Consider the following 21758-nt stretch of genomic DNA (forward strand, 5'->3'; position numbering starts at 1 on the left):
AGTGCTATTTTTACTTGAGTAAATCCTTTGTTTACTTTACCCATTTCTGCTTGCAGTAAGGAGGTCCTGGGTTTGAATCCCAGCCAAGCTGTTACAGACAATGGATGAACGGATGAATAACCTACTGGATTATGATACTGTTACTTTCACAATGTTGGTAACATCCCAGTTTTGGTAAAATTGCATCAACAACAACACTGCATATCTATAAATGTTGCATTGTTTCAGTACCAATAATGTTGTAATAGAGAAACCAAAACCGCCTGCTAATAACAAAAAGTCTGTGACTTTTTTTCACATAACAAATGTGAGCATGACATTTTTTTAAAAATATCTATGATGGTCTGTTTCTGTGGTTAAAAATAAGATGCCACAGGAAACAGAACTGGCCTTTGCTTCACACATCCAGTTTGTTTTCCACTATAGCATCAGCTTACATAATGGGAGCTCAACATTGACACTACCGTTTACATAACACCATTATTATTCAGCCTTTAGTGTCCGGAGAAACCGTCACGCTGATGGATTACTGGAGAGGTGAATACCTGTGAGTCAGATGAACAAACAGTGTCCCAGACACTCATCACTGGTTGACCCTCAGATTTTTTATAAGCAGCTGATTCATTGCCGTTCAGTGTAAGAAGATTTTTATCAAACGACTCCTTTCAAATTTGTTCAACACTCATCTTCTGCTGCTCATAAATGATTCATTAAGGACTTTTGTCTCAGACTCATTGGAAATGATCATCACTGACTTTGAAAGGCAGCTACAAATGTCTAAACTGCTAAATAAATCATTAAATCAGATCATTAAATCCAATAACAAAAGTTCTGTTGAAGCACTCCATGCCAAAGCAATGCAATAAACGCTGCTTATTTGTATTTATCAAAAGTTACCATAGTGCTGGAGGGATTTATAAATGACATGTTTAAGGGTTAGATTAAAGTCCGGACTTTGACTAGACCTTGTAAAATTCTGGTTTTATCCTTTTCAGTCATTCAGAAACAGACTTGTACAGTATCTCTTTCACATAGAGATAATGTTGTTTGATGATTTTGCCATAAAATCAGCCTTTTAAAATGATATTTTGGATGTACCCAGGTTATCTTTGATAACAGTTTAGGTGACAAATGCCAAAACAGATTAAATCCGCAAGGACAGTGGCGCAATTACACATTATTCAGGTGGATGCGAAAACATAGATCGGCGCTTTGTATTGCCTTTTATTTGTGTTGTGTTCTGTTTAAAAGAAGCACTCATTTTAAAAAAATAGAATACAGTGCTGTCTTTATTTTAACTGTCCACCCCTTAACTACACTACAGTGTTTCCCACTGAGCCTGCCTGGAGAAATCAGGAAGTTATTGTTAGTTTTCAGGCATTGAAGCAACACATTCCCAACCTTGAACATGGAAATTCAATCTGCAGGCCCTGATGAAACAAAAACACAGCTCCTTCTCCACACAAGCAGCAGGTCGAGACCCGGAAAAGGCGCAGGTCCGACTCGGTCAGAGTTCAGCATCATGCTGGAACCACAGCTACGTCTAGTCACAGAGTGCCAAACAACACATGTCAAGACTTAACGCCTCTGAAAATCGGTGCAGTTCCCATTCATTCAACAGCAGGAACTACTGGTAGCAGCAGTGGCTACATTGAGCATGAAGATCACCCATCCTCCCAGTGTCACCAGTTTCCCAAGCTCACAGACCTGCATCCCATCTTCTGCCTCCAGGATTCCCACTTGGACATACATTGGAGTGTAATTATATCAACAACACTCACAGCGAATTTCCTGACTGAATCTGAAGCTTTGATAAGACGAGGAAATCAATATTGACTGTGGAAACTTTTCTGTAAACCTCAAGATTATATTCAACTCCCATGTTTCCATAGGCACTGGATCATCAGTTTTTAAATGAAACAAAACATTTCCTTCTGTCTGAAAAGAGGATTTTAGAGCACTGAGCAACAATCCACTCCTTTTTCCTCTTAGCCCAGTTGAAATGCTTCTGATTCAGACTCCAAGCACAGACTCCATCCTCAGTTCACACACCTTGTGAATCAGAGTCTTGAACAATCCACTGAAAGGTCCACTTACCTCTGTCATTTACCATTTTTTACTATGTTTTCCACTCAACTTTTCCAACCTTTTCAAACCTTTTGCGGTTGTTTGATGGCATGCAAGCAGAGCTTTAGCAGCAGATTATTTGGTTTAATCTGATCATTTTTAAGGTTCCATTGTTGACATTTTATCAGTTGCTGCCTGTTTTTGCTTTCTTACTGGTTTACTATGTTTGTCTCCTGAGAAGCTTATGAGCAAACAAAATAATCTGCAGATCTGTACCACAAGAAGCCAATGCTCTGCCAATCTCCTCTTGCGTCATATGCAAGACTTAGGAAATGATAGGTAAAAAAGTGTTGTAATGGTGTCAAGGTTGCCTGCATGCATGTTTGTGTGGATGTAGTCAATGTGAGTTGGTTTGTACCAGAGGTTTGCAGCTCCAGTGCCACTGTCCTGTCACTTTTGGATGCATTCCTGCGTCAACATAGGTTGCAGACCTTTGGTTTACACAAACATATTTCAAATGTTGTAACATAGATTATAAAGATAGCTTTATCACACTCTCGCCAATGAAATTAATATTTTTAATCTAACGTACCTGGATTTTTCTTAACTTCTTGAGTCCAAAAACATTGCATGATTTGTATCTCAATATTACTAAGAGGGAACATCTCAGCCCACCTGCCACACACTCAGTCTGTTTGACAAAACACAGAGGTGACAGTGCAATGATAAGGTTCTTTTGCAACACTGACGTCTGCAGTTGTACCAAAACACTGGCATAATGCAGCACTGCGGGAATAGTTAGGCTTGAATTCAAGCTTAAGAACTGCGCACACAAGAACTTCTGGACAGAAAACAAAAGTAAAATCTGGAACAACTTGAAAAACCCATTCAGTAGGTTGTGCCAAAGTAAACCTACCAACACAGTATGGGAGAATAACAAACTGTTTTGTTTTGATTGCTCACTTATTAACTGTTTGCAAGTTGGATTGGTTCACTGCTGTGCTACTACTTATTCGTATTAGTAAAGTAAGCTCTTATCAATGTATTTCTCCCCAGATGTGATGAAGGAAGTACAAGTTGGACCAAGAAGGGTTAATTAACAAATATAAAAACACGTTCGTAGCTTCCTGGGATCGTCTTCCTGACTTGATTCAACAAACAAAGATGGTATAGGCGAGTAATTGGCAAATCAAACAGGAAGTATGGCAAAAACAAGAAGTGGATTATCTGGTACACATACTTCTTTCTCTTCTTTCTCTTCCTCTTCAGGAACTTGGACTTTGCTAAACTCAAATCCTCAGTGCTAGTTACTTTTAACTTAGTTTTGTCTTGTATATAAAAAAAAAACTATATTTACACTAGAAAATAGACCAAGAGTATTTGGTAAGATTTGTATTCTTCCATTGAAGTTCCAGTTATTATTAATCTTACTAAACGTGGGTTTTTAGTTTTGATTTAAAGGAATTCAGTGTTTCAGCATTTTTGCAGTTTTCTGGAAGTTTGATCCACATTGGAGCAGCATAAAAACCGAATGCTGCTTCTTTGATACGAGACGTCTGTCGTGTATTTTGGTGCTAAGCCATTCAGTGACTGAATAAACTGACAGAAATATTTAAAGTCTATTCAAAGCTGAAATTAACTTCATGTTAACCACCTTTTTTTTTTATTATGAGCTTGACATAAATCGTTTTAATGTTAGTGTAGGTTAAACAAAACATTTTAAGAGGCTGAAATAACCTATGATGATGACTAGGTTTGATCGTTGCACAGGGTTTATTTAAAATGTGCTAAAACCAGTTCTGCTCATCCATTAGACGTAGAAATATTCCTTTCCACTTTACAAGACAGTTTAAGCTGCTGCTAACGAAACCACAAGCCTGTTTTACAACAATAAATCTCACATTGGCCTATTAAAACACAAGTTTTACGAACTCTTTCTTAACCGCGACGCATCACTGAGTGTGTCTGCGTTAATCATGACTGTTTTTCCGTGGTACTGAAAATCCTTTCAGGATTCCTGTCAGCACACTGCCCTCCAATTCATGGACATGTCAAAACTGGTACCAGTGTTCCAGAGCTGTGGGTTTCAATAACAACACTGCAAAACACAAAACCTTTCCAAGCACTCTATGTCTAATTTCTAGAACAAATATCTTACTGCTTTTAAACAGGACAAAAGTAACTTACAAGAAACTTTTCAGCAAGATATAGAAGATTGTTTTAAATAAATAATTTCTTGATATTGATGAAAAAGCTCTAGTTTCATTGGCAGATTATTTCACTAATAATCTGTTAATTAATGTTATAAATAAAACAATCTGCCAGTAAGAAACTGAGGAATTACTGACTAAAAATAAACTAGAAACTGAACATAAAATACCTGGTAAGATGTTGTGTTTTTGCAGTGAATGGATACTTTATGAACCCACTTCAGACTTTCAAACGGAGTAAATATTTCAACTTTTAAAAATTAAAAACAGAACATTTTAACAAATGTATTGGTTCAAATGTATTAAATTCTTTGCTGTAGTTAAAATACTATTATTTCCGCTGGCGCACGTGTGAGACAAGTTCTGGTGCATTTATTTTTTTATTTTGGGAACCGACTTGTAATTCCCATAATTCCCTTAAATGCCTGTCAAATCGAGAATGACTTGTAACCTAAATACCAGAATGTGTCACAAGAAGAGGAGGAATTACTGGCAGATGCCAGATACTTCATGGTGTAAATATCCATTAAATGAAATGGTGTTTAGGATCCAACAGGCACCCGAGAGCTCATTAAAATAAGCTCATTGTGAAAAGGTATCAGTCAGGATTAACATTTAAACATTAATTTCATGAAACCAAGTAATTTTGTTCTGAAAGGAAACGAGATTAACATGTTTCTATATATATATATAATAGATTATTTCCCTTTTATTTCAACTTTAATCTTTTATGACTTTATTCTCATAATATTCTAACTTTATTCTTGTTTTCCTGAATTTGTTCTCGAAATATAACTTTATTCTCATTTATTATGACTTTATTGATATGACCCTATTAACAGGTACAGGTAATAACTGTACCTGTTCCCATAACAGGTACAGTTATGGAAAATTACAGTGCGGTCAATTTTGCGACATGGCGCAACATTAAGTTTCACTTTGACCAAAACTGGAAGATGATATCAGTTATGAACGTCTGTCACAAGGTGGGTGAATCCATAATGGCGTAACTCTATGCTCCATTTACACACACCCACTCCCACTCTGTCACTGTCTCTGTGGGTGTGTGTAAATACAAGCAGACAAGAAAAAAGAGTTAAAGTCAGTGAAATCTTCCCGGAGGAAAAGCTCAAATTGCTCCCTAGTGGCTGGTTGGTGGAACTACACCTGAATAAAAACTACCCGACTTGTACACAAACCTTTTAACGCGTTTATTTTCCGAACAACCCGATCAACAGGAGACGACAGTTAGACACCTAAAGCCTCAGGCGATCTGTTCTTTAGTAAATTTCAGCTCAGCGTGGCTGGATTCCTTCCTCCATCTGGGAAACAACTATCAGGTCGCTATGCCTCAGGTGTGATGATGACGTTTAACCGTTGGAGATTGTGTTTCCAGTAACAGCTAGAAAGACATGGAGGATTTCGAAAGATGGAAAATAACAGAAATCAGATAAATTTGACTCATGTTTTGAATTTGATTTTGTTCAGTTTCACTCTATCTGAACTGGAGAATCTGGGTTAAACTCCCAGATGAGCCTGTATGGGAACCAGTTGTTACTGAATAAATACCAACAGACCAGAATGAGTTTGTTCTGTTATTTACAAAGTAAAGATTTCAGAATAAACTCAAATAAAAACCAATCAAATTACTTAGAACCAAATTTGGAACGTTTCAATACATCTGTTTAGTTTTACTTCTTTTGTTTCTTTTTTCATTCATTCGTCCTTCCTCTTCTACCTTCCATTCTTCTTCCTTCGTTTTTTAATTTCTTCCTTCCTCCCTTCCTTTAAAGGTTCCTTCCTTTTTTCTGTCTTCCTTCTTTCGTTCCATTTTCCTTTCTATTCATTTGTTTCTTCTTTCACTTTTTCCTTTCTTTAAAAACTTGTTTTCATTCTCTTCTTTTTTCCTTCCTTCCTTTAAAACTTCATTCCTTTTTTACTTTTCTTACTTCCTTTCTCCCTTTGTTTATTTCCTTCCTTCAGTCCTTCCTTAGTTCTTTACTATGTCCTTTGTTTCTGTTTTCTTTCTTATCTCCTCAGCCCTTCCTTCTTTATTTACTTTCTTTCCCTCTCCTTTCTTTCTTCCTCCATCACATTTTCCTTCATTCATTAATTTTTCTTCATTTCTTTGTTCACTCCCCCTTCATTCAGTTCATTTTTCCTTCCTACTTTTACTCATTCCTTTCCTTTTCTGTTTTCTCCTTCAGTCTTTCTTCCTTTCTCCTTTCTGACTTCTTGTTCTGATCTCCTTCCTTCCTTCATTCCTCTCTTTATCTTCTTTTACTCCTTTCATTTCTCCCCATTTTATAAAATTTTCTTTTCTTTATTCCTTTCATTTTGAAACATTTCCTTCCCTTTCACGTCATCACTATCTGAAGAAACGTTCATAAATCCCTTCCTCCAGTCCTCTGTGTTTCATAACCAAACTGTATAAATTAATATTTACTAAGTGGAAACTTTGACACAAAACACTCTCACTTTACATCAAGAGGTCAATTAGACGCTAACGAGAATTTATCAAACCACTCTTAATTTCTCTGATATTTTCCCCCTCAGATTCAGTGTAAATCATCTGAAATTGTTTTCTGCTCTAACTTCATCAGTTGGTTGAAAGTGAGACTTGCTGCCCTCCTCTGGCTCTCAGTTTAATCTCCGATGCTGATAAATACCAATCAGGGCTTTGGGAAATAGAACATTTTTAAAGCACTAAAATGACATGAAATCCAGGAAATAGAAGATGCTAACTGGATTTCCTTAATGGATTCTTTATGTGCATCATGTTCCAGTTGATAATCTCATTGTTGAGGTTTTGTGTTTGTTTCTTTTTCCTGTTAAGAGGCCTTTAAGCACCCTGTGAATAATTAATGAGGAAACAAAAGAACCAGCTGACCTCCTGATGTTCTTTCTGGTTTCATCAAAACATTTTAGTTGTTTAATAACATGTAATAAAAAGACGCAAAAAACACAACATCTGAGCTTCACTGAAGCAAATTTAATCTAATATTCCTAATTACTTAATCTGATCATTTCTGTTTCTTGGATCAGCTTTATAATTTTTTTTTTACTTTTACTTATTTCCTTCCTTCCTTAGTTTAAATAAAAACAAGTCAGAGTTCTGCAGAAAAGCTTCGTGTTGCCAAAGCTCCACCTGATCATTTGTGTCTTGGATCAGGTATTTTTTATGTTTTGGTGTTGAACCACTGACTGAGCAGCGGGGGGTCTTCTGGCCCCCACAGCAGTGAATCAAAGCAGTCTTCATCCTCCTCCTCTTCCTCTCCTGTCGTTTCCTCCGGTCGGCCTGAAGCCACCTGAGCCGTCAGCTTCTGCAGCTCCTGTAAGACGACTGGGACGTCCAGTTTGACCCGGGAAGCCTTCAGTGTTGCCGGGTTAAATGGGAAAGTCCGAATGAAGCCTCCAGCTCTGATTGGTGGAACATGTTGACCAATCAGAGGCTTTGCTTCCCGAACATGGAGCCTCCGCCGTTTCCTGTGAAGCAACATTTGAGTTGAGTTTGACTTTATTGGACATAGTGTAATAAACAAGTGAACAATGTCATATATGGAACTATATTGGTATATGGAAGAGTGAGTTTTCTAGAATCAATTATTTACTTAAACTCATTCATTGGGTTGTTTTTCTGCTTTAATTTGCCTGAAATCTTTTAATTTTTTTTTATTCATGATTAGTATAAATTTGAATCAAGTTAGAATAGTAGTTTTCCTCCCATCCTTCTTTTTTTCTTTGTTTACTTCCTTTTTTATCCTACTTCTTTTCTTCGTTTTTTTTTCTTTCCTTCCTTTGTTAAAGACTTCTTCTCTGTAGGCTAATTCTCCTTTCCTTTGTTAGCTCCCTTTTTGTCAGTCTTCCTTCTTTCTTTTCTTTGATACTTATTTCTTCCTTCCCTCCTTATTTCTTTTTTTCTTCCTCCATTTACTTCTTGTCTTTCTTTCTTCTTTCCTTTGGTACTTATTACTTATTCTGGGTAAATGCAACCAAAACAAATATGCTAGCTTTGCGCTATCAGGAGAAAAGGGTTGCGCTATTTAGGCAGAGACAAAGAGAAATCCTACAACTGCTAAAATTTGATGCCGTTCCATTTTTGTTTACATTTTGTGAAGAAGGAAGTTGCGCTCTTGTTTTCTTCTGAGGTTTTTGTGTCATTTGCTTCAGTGGTTGTTGGTGCTGTGCCCCCACAGGCGAGGAGGGGAACAGGTTTTTCAATTAGGTTGGGTTTGAGCAGTGTGAAAGCAAACTACCAGACTAGCAGACGGGAAAACGCCCTAAAAGCAGCCAAAGTCCCAAAAGAAAAACTTCCAACGACATTTTGAAATCCAGGACAATAAATCAGCAGATTACGAGAAAGTCTGGCTATTGGTACTCAAAGTATGAAGTAGTAAGAAGAAAAACGTATACCTGTATATGTCGGGAAGCCTCCAGGAATCTGTAGATGGTCTGAATGTTGACCTTTTGCCCTGAGTGCCAAGAACCGAAGAGGAAACCTCGTTCTCCATTTCATCTTGTGTTTCAGCGTCGTCTCGGTTTGTGACCCCAGTAACCTGAGGAGCATATTTCATCTGGGATGATGAAAGACCTGTTTTCACCACGTTCGTCTTTGAGTATGAGCCGAGTATCCAATGTAAAGTCTCAATAGGTGGAAGGTGTCTTTTTGTCTTTTCATGATGCATTTTAGAGGACTTTTTATTTTTCTGTTGAAAGTTGCTATCTTTCAGCTTGGGGAGTGAAGGAACAGGTGTTGAGATGTTAGCATTGAAGCTAGTTTGTACATTTCTTTGTGTCTGATAAGCTCTGCATCTTAGACCATCAATAGGTGTGTAATTCATCAAATCGACCAGATCACTGATCAGCCCCTTCTTCACTGATAAGTCGGTCTGGCAGTCCAGAGTCAGTGAGGGGCTGTGGTTGACCTCCAGAAGCCAGGGTTTGAACTTACTATCAATGAGGATGTCAAAGCCGAAAAGCTCCACGCAGTTCGGACAGTCCGGTACCGACGGAGTGATGGATAGGAGCGTCAGCGTGACGATGTTATTGATCCTCTGCCACAGAAACGGCTCATTAATGTTCTGGTTCTGGAGGAAATACCTGAACTTGCTCATCGTCCACTTACACCCTGAACCGACCTGTCCTTTCTGGGTTTTATAGAAGGGACCGCGCTTATTGATGCTGGTGTTGGTCAGGTGAGCGAACACGTTAGACAGAGAGGACAGGTTGTATTTCTCTGTGGCGAAGCGCACCAGCGCCTCCTGGTGGATGTAAACAGTAAGTGGATGGAAGCTTTTCACACACACATAAATCCTCAGGTCAAACTTGTACCCTGATATCAGCAGCGGGTTGCTGATGTACCTCTGCACCACTACAGAACAGTTGTAGACCAGGTCTTTCATGTCCCGGAAGAGGAAAATACCTCGACCTCTGGAGAGGTCAACGGGTTTACAAATCCAGCAAACTGATCGTTCTCTGTTAGGAAGCAGCTTGTTGAATTCAGCCAGGAAACTGGTGTGTTCGTTGGGAAGGATGAAGGTTGTTGGACTGAAGTTGTATAGAGCTGAACCAAATGTTGCCTTCATTCTCCTCAGGTTGCGCACCAATGAGTCCTTTCCAAAGAAGTTAAGAGAGCATAATTTAGTTTTTCATCATTTCTGTTCTGTTTCATTTTATAATTTTGTTCAAACAAACAGCAGCTTGTAAAAAGCAATTAGTAAAGCTAATTAATTCTATATTTGGGTATATTTCTGTTGAAATAAAAAACATTTTAGAAATAAAAACACGTTTTTATTTCACTTTCAATTAAACTCATAATGAAATTGTTAAAGGTGACCTATTATGCTTTCTTGAACAGATTATCCCTGTGGGTTAAACAAAACATGTTCATTACTTTTTTTTTTTTTTGCACAAAATAATTCTTGGATAAGATTTTAATCTGCCCAGTTCTGCCTATTTTGAGCTGTTTTAGGGTCTCTGTCACTTTAAATCCAAATAAGAAACAGATGCACAATTATACAGCCGTACATCTTTGAAAAGCAGAAGTGGAGCCTCCTGTTCAATCCACAAGAATGCAGCAAGTGGTTTCTGGATGGTAAATTAACAACAAAACTCTTGTCTTTCCCCTTTTTGAATGAATTATCCTGTTGTACTGAAGCAACATCCATAGAAAGACTGTTGGTTCTGTTGGGTCACTTTAATATTACACCTACAGGTGAATTAGTGGAAATGTGGAAATGTAATATATGCAAAATAGCAGTAATTGTATATCAAAGCATCACCTTTCGCGTGATGCCGGCAGTTTTGGGATGGTGATTGAGGCGTTGCCATGGCAGCAGGCTGTGATATTCTGAGCTGTGAAACTCTGACCCCCTCCAGTAGAGGTTCCAGTCTCTATCCTCACGTTTCCGTTTGTCATATTCTTTCCATCCTCGTTCCAGGAGCACTTCCCTCACCTACGACAGCGTGTTAAAGCCATCGTGAATAGAAAAAAAGGAATACATTTCCACTAAAACCCAATACATTTTCATAATAATCTCAATCTCTCAAATTTTCTGGTAAAAACAAGAACATTTCTGAGCTGCAAAACTGAAAATTTGCAAGAAAAAAATAAGAAGATTTTAGATTAATCTCAGAAATATTTTAGAATAAAAATGGAAATTTCTGAGTTTGAAAAGTCAAAAATATTTTAGTTGAAGTAAAAAATTCTCAACTTTTAAAACTCAAATTTCCAGAAGTCAAAAATTTTCGACTTTTCAAACTCAGAAATTTCTAAGGTTTTCTAGAAAATGTCTGAGATTTCAATTTTTTTTTTCTAGCAAATTTTTTACTTTTCAAACTCAGGATACTTTTTTTTTCTTTTTTTTAGAAGATTTCTGAGATTAATCTCAGAATTTAAAAAATTTTTCTTCCAAATATTCTACTTTTCAAACTCAGAAATTTCAGAGTTTTTTCTTGAAACTTTCTGAGATAAATCACAGAATTCCTGAGATTTTTCTCAAAGATTTTCTCATACTTTTTTTTCCATCTGCAGTGGCCTTAAAAAGCCGTCATACTTACCAGTTGTGGACCTCGGTCATGCAGCCTGAACACCAGCGACGCAGCCATGCAGCTTCAGGAACTGCAGCCAGGAGCAGCTAAGTTCAGAACTCTAGAACGCTCCCGTATTAAACATGTTTTTTTAATGCCGGGTTGTTCAGATATACATATTTAAGCCCATAATTTAAAAAAGTGTAAGCTAAAAATGCTCCTTCTTTGGCTTGAGATCAAGAATTTGTTGGAATTTTAACATCTGGTAGTTATTAACAAGTAGTTGGGTTAGAAATAAACAGCGCAGACGTTCCTCTGGGCACCATTTTAAAGCTCTCATAAATGTTCAGCTGCATTAAGCATTTACAAACATGCAGTTAACATTTAACCCGGCCTGGCTGCTTGTTCTTGTGTGAGCTGAAGCATTCCAGTTGTAAATCTGAGACGGCCAAACAAACCCGACACTTTGTTGACCCATCAGCACCGAGAGAAGGGTGAGAGTGCATCAATTATCCATTAGCTGAAAATATTTGCTGCAATTCAAACAGATGTTCACAAACACAGTGATAATCAGCACAGGCATCATTCATGCTAAATGTGAATCGACTTATTCCAGATTTGATGTTATTCGTTTGTTACATGAAAAATTTAAATTAGGCCAAAAAAATTTACATTTTCCTTTCATTTCCAAAGTAAAAACAGATAATTTTATCTTACCTTCGTATAAAGTACTCAGAATAAAAGTAGTTTTGTTCTTTTATGCAGAGGTCTTGTCTTTCAGCGAGTTGCTGACAGCCTGTCAGTTCTTTGAGCTCCACCTGCTCACAAAATGCAGCATCAGTTGTCTGAACCATGTCAGAATCATCAGTTCCCGAGAAGCAGATCTGATGACAACGAAGGCTTTTAATAACGACAAGCTCAAGCAAAAAGCTCGTAAATATGCAGAGATATAAACATGCTTGCTCTGTTTTGGGTTACAAATATTTCAATTGAATTTTAATATGAAACAAATGTGACCTGAGTAAACAAAACAAGCTATTTAAAAAGGAAGAGAATAACTATATAAATCAGTCAGTAACCTGAGTAACATGATCAGTTATTTATTCATTCACTTGTCAAAACTAAAGAAATTGCATCTGTTTTGATGTATTGCATTGTCTACTTTCTTAGTAATCGCTTGTCTTTTTAGTGTGTTGGGTTTTAAGTCTCATTCATCATAACCGGGGAAATACAGATGAAAAAGAGGCAATTTTTACTAATTCTGGCTTTTAACTTATAAATTGTGTTTTATGAAAATGTACTGTTCCTTTTAAGTGAATCAAAATAACTCACAGGGCATCATGAGTTATAAGCTGCCTGTATGCAACACTTCTGAGAGAAAGATTGTTTTCTCTAACATGTAAATCCTTTCCTGCAGAACAAAAATTTCAACTAAAACTTAAAGGAAATGATGTAATGTTTCTGAATAATTTTTTTTAAGTAGATTGTAGTGTTTTGTTTCATGGAGCAGTCAACTACTTTGGCTGAAATGTGTCCAGAGAGACCGCTTGGGAAGGAACCGTCTTCGTTTGTTGCAGTCCGGACCTGTACTGGTTTGTTGACCCAAACCAAACAGTGATGGGCGAAAAAGACTGACTGATGGCCGTGAAGATGCTCCTGTGAAAAACCGAACGAGTTTCTGCTGGCCTTTCTTCCAAACCGTGTGAGTGAATCTTATCTTCAGTGCACAAATCCTTATTCACCTTCCCAAAATGTTGCATCAGTTTGAAGAACTCCTCTATATAATATTTGCACTAGAAACTAGACAAGATACTTTAAGATTGTGGGGTTTTATTTTTCTGCAGTGTTCCCTTCTGGCCATAGTCCCAACATGAGTTATAAGTCATCTGATGAGTTGGTAGCAACTCATCTGCTTAAACGTCTGAAGTACAAGGCTGCTTACACACAACCTTTTCAGCTACTAAAAAGTTGAATTTATATGCAACTTACAACTTTGGGATTTTAAAACTGTACAAACTTTAACTAAACTAAAAAATGTCTCAACTTGAATACAAAACAGCCATTTGTTAAATACATGTGTTCTAGTAATAAATATACTCATTTAATGCATTTTACAAAACAAGGCTTTCAGTGCATGTTAAGGTTCATTTTATGCAGCAACTGCATCAAGCTTGTAGTCGCAATGTGTTCAAGTGGAGGAACTCTGTAGTTTTCACATCTTAGGCCCAGATTTTTCCCTTCTAGTTGAAACTGGGAGCAGCTCAGATCCAGTTGGTGCCGTTTCTAGTTTGCAGCTGGATCATGTTTAACAGCGGTACAAGATCTGTAGCTTCTTTATATCCAGACGATACTTATAGGGCTATTTAATGCGATCAGGCACTAATTTAAAAACCTAACATGAGACAATAATATGCCAACACAGAAAGAAATTCAAGGCTGTTTAGAAAGTCTAGCTATGCCATTTGGCACAGCGTGTTTCTACAAGATGGCCGCTAGATGGCGGCAGAGAACTCAAACTGTCGTGGCGTCCATTCAGGAGCATCAAGCTCTAAAAATGTGCCTTCAAGCTGCTAAGAGCGCGTTTTAAAGGGTCCGAGTGAAATAAGGCAGTTGTAGTTCTTCCATGAATGTACATTAGGTAACGAGTTTCATTCATGCTGCATTCAGAAACTACAGACAACAGCAAATACTGGCTGAACTTTTGTTTTTTTGTTATAATTTAATGTCAAATGATTTTAAAGTTATGTTCTGATTTCCAACATGTTTTCTGCCAAGAATCCTGAATTGTACAGAATCCTATTTAGCTTTCAAAAGTCATTGATTTGGAAACAAATGCATTTTTTGTTTCATAAGGTCGATCTCTGTTACAGTCCCACTTAGCCATAGTACACTTTAAACAACTCAACCAAGTTATATTTCTTCTTTTAAACTGTCACTGTTGTTTATGCCTATTTGCAACATTAATTCCAGTATAAAAATGCTAAAATAAAATCACAATTAAAAAGTTACTGTAAAGAAAATAGATTCAATATCTATTTCCATTCTATCTACTATCATATCTCTTTTTATTCAAGGGTTTTACTTAACTCTTATTTAAGACACGTAATGTGTACGTGGGTTTGAATATAGAGAAAATGCTTCTCATTTGAATTTGAATTATTTGTTTTTATTTACAAACCTTAATCTAAACATTACTTGTAGTTTTAATAAGTCTTGAATTGTTGTTTTCATTAATTTTACTTCAACTTTTAGCTGTTGCCATGGTTTCTTCAAATTTTTTATGGGACCATTAATGACCAGTGGTCTCATTAATTGTTTACATTATTTATAGATTTTACTGTCAATCAAACTAGTTGTAATCAATTAGTAACATGTTCTGTCCATGAGATATATTAGCCAATTACCAACACAAGAGGACTAACCGATCTATAAATGCTATTTTTAATTCCGAAATTACTCAACACACCATGCTGAAGTGGACATGGCGACGTTTGTGCTTTTAGTGGATTGAAAATTAGTTTTCCTACTGCCCGCAAACGCCTCTGCAGTCAGCACCCTCCGAGTCATGTGACGTCCTGTCATGTGATTCAGTCACTTCCTACTGATTCGGTTCAGAGCCGATACTCTCTGCTGTATCATGTCGTCTTAATTCGGCTCCACGTTCGGGGTCCAGCTGAATAGAAACATGTTTTTCCGAGATAAACCGACTCAACGCCGGCCTCTGAGGCTGGCTCTGTGGCTTTACATCGGTTTGGGATGTTTTTCGGTTCGGTCCGGAGCAGAAGAGGTCCGCAGCAGCTTGTGGTACCAGGACCTCTGCAGGTAACAAGCACACCTCCTCCAGACACAGACAGACGTTACAACGCATTAAACAGCGTTATTTCCTAGTTAAACCCCTCAGCTAACCATTTAAACCGGGTTATCTGTGTGTTAGCTAGCGCTAAATCGCTTTTCCCCAGACTCGTTCATCTGCTAGCATCGCAGCACCTTTGACATTTATCTCCAGCTAAAAGCAGCTCTTTGTTTTCGTAACAGAACCAACTTTTAGCTTCGGCGGTACCGCTTTCAGTCGGTAAAACCACATTTTCCGAGCACATTTTAAAGTGCTACTGATCTGTAGTTCCTGGGTAGTAAATTTATTTTTGCCATATTTTGTCCAGATATAAATAAATCTAGAAAAATCTAATTTAATAGACATCTTAATACAGAAAGTATAAATAGAAAATCAATCAAAATTAAACTTCTGACTCTGTTCTTGCGTATTTGTTGATGACATCACAAGAGGTGCTGATCCTCCTGCGTTAATTGACATGATGGCGGACAAACTGCTGCCTTGCAGGAAGAAGGTTCTGCACAGGATGCAAAGTACAGCTTTGATGCGATGCATGCCAGAAAAATATTTGGAAAGTTTGATGTGCTTTCATGGCTGCATCACAAAAATAATATCGCAACGGATGGTTTATTTTTGCATTAAAAAATGCAGGTTTTTATCTGTGTCACTGTGTTTCCTCAAGAGTCAAACACGAAGCTCAGATGTGTAAAATAAAATAAAAATTGTTTGTGTTCAGGCATAAATAATACAACTGTATGCTTTGCTAGCATTGTGGTATTTTCTTAGAGATGTTATCAAATGGTGACAATAAATTAGGTGTCTGTGGCAAAGTGCAGTCAGATTTAGTTTAGAAAAGATGAAACACTGGTTCCTCCCATCAGTTTAAATTACTCTATAGTAAAACATTTAACATAAAATCACTAAAAAGTCAGTTTTGAAAATGATTACAAAAGTACTTTGAAGGGAAACGTGGGACCTTTCTAGGCTTTTGCGTTGTGTTTTTATTGCAGTCAGCAGAAAAGATGCAAAACATGAGACTAAATATTAGCTTTTCTTTGCTGGAGCTCTGTCAGTGCAGCTGTTGTCTAAATATTGACTCAGTAATAAGACAGGAATGAAAACCAGTTACCTGAATGCTCACACTGGCTGCTGTTTGTTTCCTGGTTTTGTCACTTTACTAAAGAAAAAGTCAATTTAACCTCAATCCGGGTTTAATTGCAGAACACTTCATTGAAGATGTTGGATGTTTTCTTCACATTTCTATGGACTAAATATTGATTTCAATTCTTTCTTAGTTAATTCTGTCTTATCTGTCTTTCAGCTATAAATGGGAAGCTGTAGACTTGGACAACAAAGTGAAATACACCATAAAGCTTTGTGAGTCTTCACCACCGACCAGCTGTGGGTCCAGCACTGCAGTTTGCGCCCAAAACCTCACCGGTGAAGACAAGCGCTCAGTCGGTGAGTACAAAGCACTGTGGTTCTGTTTGGTGGTATATCGGACTGAACTACGTGGAAACGTGTCTGCATTTGGTTGAACATTGCAGGTCAGAGGTTAATTTAGGCCATAGCTTCGTCAGATATGTCTTCAGCCATGTTCTTATGGAGAGTGAAGCGTGCCAAATTACAAGAAATAATTGACGTATGAAATAATTATTTAAATGTCATTAATTTTTAAAATAAATAAATACAGAATTAAATATGCAATTAATTATATCTTCCTCAATTAAATTTATTAATTTAATTTTAATAATTAGACATTATTATTTCATTATTAAATAAATTATGTTGCACTATAACTGTAGCAAACAATTAATGAATTTAAACTAAAGCTGCAACAATAGATTATTTAAGTAATGTTTTTCAGCAAATGGCTTTTTTGAGTGTGTATTCTTCAGTTGATGATTAATCGATTATTATTTTAATAATCGATTAAAATAATAATTTTAATCGATTATTAAAATCGATTATTATTTTAATAATCGATTAATCCGATTAATCGTTTCAGCCCTAATTTAAACTGTCAACTTCGCCCATCAAAACTCAGTGGGCGGGATTAGGACTGCCTCTGTAGAAATCCTGACTTCTGATTGGCTGCTTCAGTCAATCAGAAGAGCCAAGTCAAGTTAACTTTTTCCAAGTTTGTTACGACTTTAAGATCATATCTTCACTGAAAAGTTCAGAAATAACTACAATGACATTATTAAATTGTTGCAATTTATTGACTACAAACTGGGTGAGTAAATACGGCGTCTGTATCTCTAGTTTGGTCTGAAATATTTCTAAAGTTCATGAGAAAGCGTTAGCCTGTGCTAGCTGGTGCGCGGGACCAACGTTAATAATGTCTGAAATCTGTGGCAGCTTCCTCCACAGTCAGTGTTTTCTTGACACATTTGATCAATTCTATATTTAATAAATAATTTCTGTATTTAATTCCAGCTTTAGTAAATTAATGATGTATTTAAATAATTGTTGTAATTTGGCACTCTTTGCTCTCCATAGTCTTTGCTTTATGAAAACTTAAATTTGCAAATGCAATGAAACTTGATGTCAACTTGGCATCTTAAATGTGTCAAAATTTTTCTTTTTCAAAGTTGTTTTCATCGAACTCGAACCTTAAATTTAACAAAGTTTCACTTAAAACAGAACTTCAATTACTGCCTAAACTCTGCGAAGGTATTGCAGTTAGGAAGTCAAAGTCTAGAACCACTAGGCATCTGCTTCAGTTGGAAGTTTTATTTGAATTTCATAACATTTTAAGTTCAGTATTTGTGAAAAACCATCAGATAGTTGGACGTTACTGGCCTATTTTAAGTAAGATTTTACTGTTTTTGCTAAATAAAGCCTAATATGTCCTTAAAGGAGTCACAGCTGCTAATCGAGTCAGGATCCGTCATTCACCGCCGAGGCAAACCGAGATGACAGCCTTGTTGGTGACAAGGAAAAGGGTTCCTTCACAGCAGGGGGGCTGAATGAAGCAGGACTAGTTTCATATTTATACAACGGAAAAGTTTGCCTTAAATCTGAAACAGATCAATCCGTGTTCTGACTGGTTATTGAAGCTGTTGTTTTAATTCAGATGAATATAATTAAACAATAAACGGATCCATTTTATATCCAGAAATATCTTAATTCCAAGACAGATTACAGCAATTAAAACTCAAAATTGAATGATCAAAATCGTTCTGTAAAACAGTGAATATTTTTTGTAACTTTTCTGTATTTGTTTTATTTAAACTGAACATTTTTTAAGTGTTTCAGGAGTTCCTGAAGGTTTTTATTTAATATTACTTAAACTTAACAGACACCAATAGATTAATGAAAAGCTGCAGAAATATAAGAAGACCTTCTCGTTTTTGTTTTATACAAAATATTATGGTTGATGCAACAGAGATCACATCAAGGAAAGAAAAAAGTTATGATATTACAAGAATAAAATCGTACAAAGTAATGTTACAAGAATAAAGTTGTTATATTACAACATTATTCTCGTAATGTAATCATGAATTATTGACCACAACCTGTTTCACATGATTAAATTCAGATAAAAATGGCTGAACTCCACAGTTTTTATCATGATATTTCATACCCAGATGCTTTGTTTATATCAGAAATGTCTCATCTTCCCATAGAAAAACTCTCATTCAATGTCACAGAAATGCAGAAATCTTGACTTTTTACATGCAGGAAGCATGAAATGAGAGTTTTGTTAGAATAATATTAGCATAAAAACCTTGCAGTAATCCTCCTACTTCAGCGTTTTCTCATGCTGTGTGTTCCTCACTGAGCGTGAGGTAAAAATTGATGTTTTTATGTTTTTCATGCCGCCTCAACCTGACAGCGCTCTCAGTCTTCCTGTCGACAACAGGAGGTTTTATTGCTGACTGAACTATTGATCTGATGCTGTATGGATCAGTTTGTTGGTGCTTCATCAGAGATCTGATCTCTGTGCTGAACAGGCAGAGTCCCTCTTCCTCCTCCTCCTCTTCCTCATGTTTGTCAGCAGCTTGTTTTAAGTAAATAATTCCTTAATATTGATGAAAAAGACTCAGTTGCTCTGGCCGGTTATTTTACTTACAAAAAGATATTGTTCCCTTGTTATAGGCAAATTAATCTGCTAGTTGAACTGGTATGTTTTCAGGAAATATTGACTTTTTTTCCCCTGTTTTCTTCCTAAAGGAGGATGTTACGCCCCTTCTGTTGCATGAATGAACCCATTTAGAAAAATTAATTCAGTTTTAGCTCTGAACTACATTTTGGTTTCACTCTTGAGTAAAAGTGAAACTACTAAACTACTACAATTGTAGTTTAGGAGGCATTTACTGTTTCACATTGGGCCAGTTAGGTTTGGATAACTTAATCCAAATTTATTTATTTTTTATTCTAGAACTGCATCGCTGATGGTGGCAGCATGTTGGAGTATCGCTGCTACGTTTGTTCTCATTTGTTCTTTTTCTAAACGTTGTTTACTTTTTTTTTTAGGTGTTTTATGTTTGGATAATTATTCCCTCTGGCTGTGCAGCTGGGAGGATTTTTTTTCTTACTTTCTTTTTTTTTTTCACTTTCAGACAGTTGTTATAATGTGCAACCATAGCAACAAGGTTTTACAACTGAGAGCAGCTAATTAGCATCTGTAAAGCTCCAATAACACCTGAATTGCGACCTCAAATCACAGAGGAGTTGGAAAGGAGGCTTCATGGATGCAGATGCATGAGTAAAAATCCTTTCCCCCACTCTGCTGCCTCTTCGCTTGGTTTTCTAACCATTCAGTCAGATGTAAAGAGGAGCGGCAAAAGCAAAGGAGCTGGAATAGCAGATTGCTATCAACTGATTGTGTCACCCAGAGTGTGTTTCTGTGGAATATTAACTCTGCTGCTCAGATATTGAGCTGTTAGTCATGAGACTGTCATTCACCAACAGTCTTCAGTCAGAGGCCTCTTCAGATGCAGTTGCAACACTGACAGCTACTCCGTCCGTAAAGTCTATGAGTTGACAAATTAAAATGAGTTTGATGATTTCCATTCTGATGATGAATATTTTGTGAAGGGAAGTTTGTTTAATCTTTTTGGTTTCCGTTCTGTTTTGTTTCATTTTTATTTATTGTTTTTGGTTGTTGAGTTTTATTTTTTTATATTTAAAATATCTTAAAGTTGCAGTGTGGAGTGTTCTTTACAAAATTAAAGTTGATTGATCTTGTATTATTCTGCTATTTTCTTTATATTTGAAAATGGTATTGAAACAGCAAGTTTATCATTTATCGCGATAATTTCTGGGACAATTTATCGTCCTGCAAATGTATCGTGTCAGGCCAAGCTAGTTTTGACAGCATTTAATTTTAGGATAAATAAAGTAATTCTGAATTAAATTTAATATCTTTGATATATGAAGTCATTCAGTGATTCTTTGTCTGATTTTAAAATATGTCTACGCTAAAAAAAAATGTAAATAAGAAAGCTGCAGCTAATGTCTCACTCATTCTCAGGCCGGCTAAGACTTCCTTTATTCTTCTGCTGACCTCTTTGGCTGCCAGACAGAGTTATTTCAGGCTAAAACAACAGCTTGTCCTGCAGCCGAGGTCACAAAAGTCCCCTTGTTGAATATCTGATATCAGAGTCCCGGCTGCAACAAGGAGCCGTGCAGCTTTAAAGACAACACGCGTTTAAAAACAAGTGAAAACTTGTGCAGTTGTTTGTTTTTATTACGGATTTATTTTAGTGCATTGAGGAAGTGCTCTTATGTAAAGAGGAAGAATGAGTAAGTGGTGACCAAGCAGCAGAGAGGTCAGATGATTTGGAGTTAAATAACTGTGACTGACTTCTCACATGACCCCTGAACGCATCAGCAGCTCACACAGACACGGCGCTGCTAGCTTGAGGTTTTATCTGCTCAGCACTTTACTACGATTAGCCGCTAAAATTATCTGACTCATTGTATTCCAAAGGCTAAATTAGAGAAGTTAAACTAACAGTGAGTTCAAGGAAACACGTGACTTTTCTCAGAACTCAGGGAAGTAAAATCCACACAGAGACTTTAAGCTACATGTTTTATGCCCTCAGGTCGAAACATGCCAAACAGTTTCTGTAAAACGTGATGCAACCTTTTCTGTAGCTGTGCTTTAAAAAAAGAAAACGTTCCAAAAACAAACAGGCTGAATAGGAAATGATTTCATTTCTCCCAGCTGCTTTTCTGTTTACCTTTTAATCCCTTTTGCATCGTGTTTCTTCCACATCAGATGTGATCTTGTTGGACTTTCCTCATTTCCTGCAAAGGATGCAGCTTTTGGTGTATTTTTAATTCAGTCTTTCTTACAAAATAATTCTGTTTGGCTTCAAATATTAAACAATTTTACTTCATCACAATTATTATTCATCTTGGACATTATAAAATATTTGTGTTCACATTTTATTTTATTTTTTTTATCATGCAAAGGCACTTTTATCTGCCTGGTTGCTGAAATGTTCTAATCTACACCAATAAACTTGACTGATTGAATTTAGGTGCAGAATGTAACAGAAGAATATCAGCAAAGTTAGATATTAACAATGTGCAAATATTAAATTCATTACAATCTTTTAAAATAAAGCAGTAAAGGTCCAGTTTTTTCTTATTGAACTGATACC

General features: G+C 36.6%; 2 protein-coding genes across 2 annotated transcripts in view; one reads left to right on the forward strand and one right to left on the reverse strand.

Moving 5' to 3' along the window:
• Nucleotides 1-6313: 6313 nt before the first annotated feature.
• ttll2 (tubulin tyrosine ligase-like family, member 2) lies at nt 6314-10860 on the reverse strand. The gene is made up of 3 exons (XM_008397210.3): nt 10559-10860; nt 8691-9889; nt 6314-7763 (listed from the first exon to the last, which is right to left on the reverse strand). Exons 2-3 carry the CDS (start codon nt 9860-9862, stop codon nt 7457-7459), a joined length of 1479 nt encoding a protein of 492 aa, XP_008395432.2. The 5' UTR covers nt 9863-9889; nt 10559-10860; the 3' UTR covers nt 6314-7456.
• A 4025-nt stretch (nt 10861-14885) lies between these two features.
• Nucleotides 14886-21758, forward strand: part of igf2r (insulin-like growth factor 2 receptor) — a 44190-nt gene continuing 37317 nt past the window's right edge. Inside the window, exons 1-2 of the mRNA XM_008397211.3 lie at nt 14886-15128; nt 16460-16599. Of these exons, the coding sequence (XP_008395433.2) occupies nt 14992-15128; nt 16460-16599 (277 nt within the window). The 5' untranslated portion in view covers nt 14886-14991. The remainder of the gene's footprint in view (nt 15129-16459; nt 16600-21758) is intronic.

Source organism: Poecilia reticulata, chromosome 21 (assembly GCF_904066995.2).
Source record: "Poecilia reticulata chromosome 21, P_reticulata-male-v2, whole genome shotgun sequence".
NCBI lineage: Eukaryota > Metazoa > Chordata > Actinopteri > Cyprinodontiformes > Poeciliidae > Poecilia > Poecilia reticulata.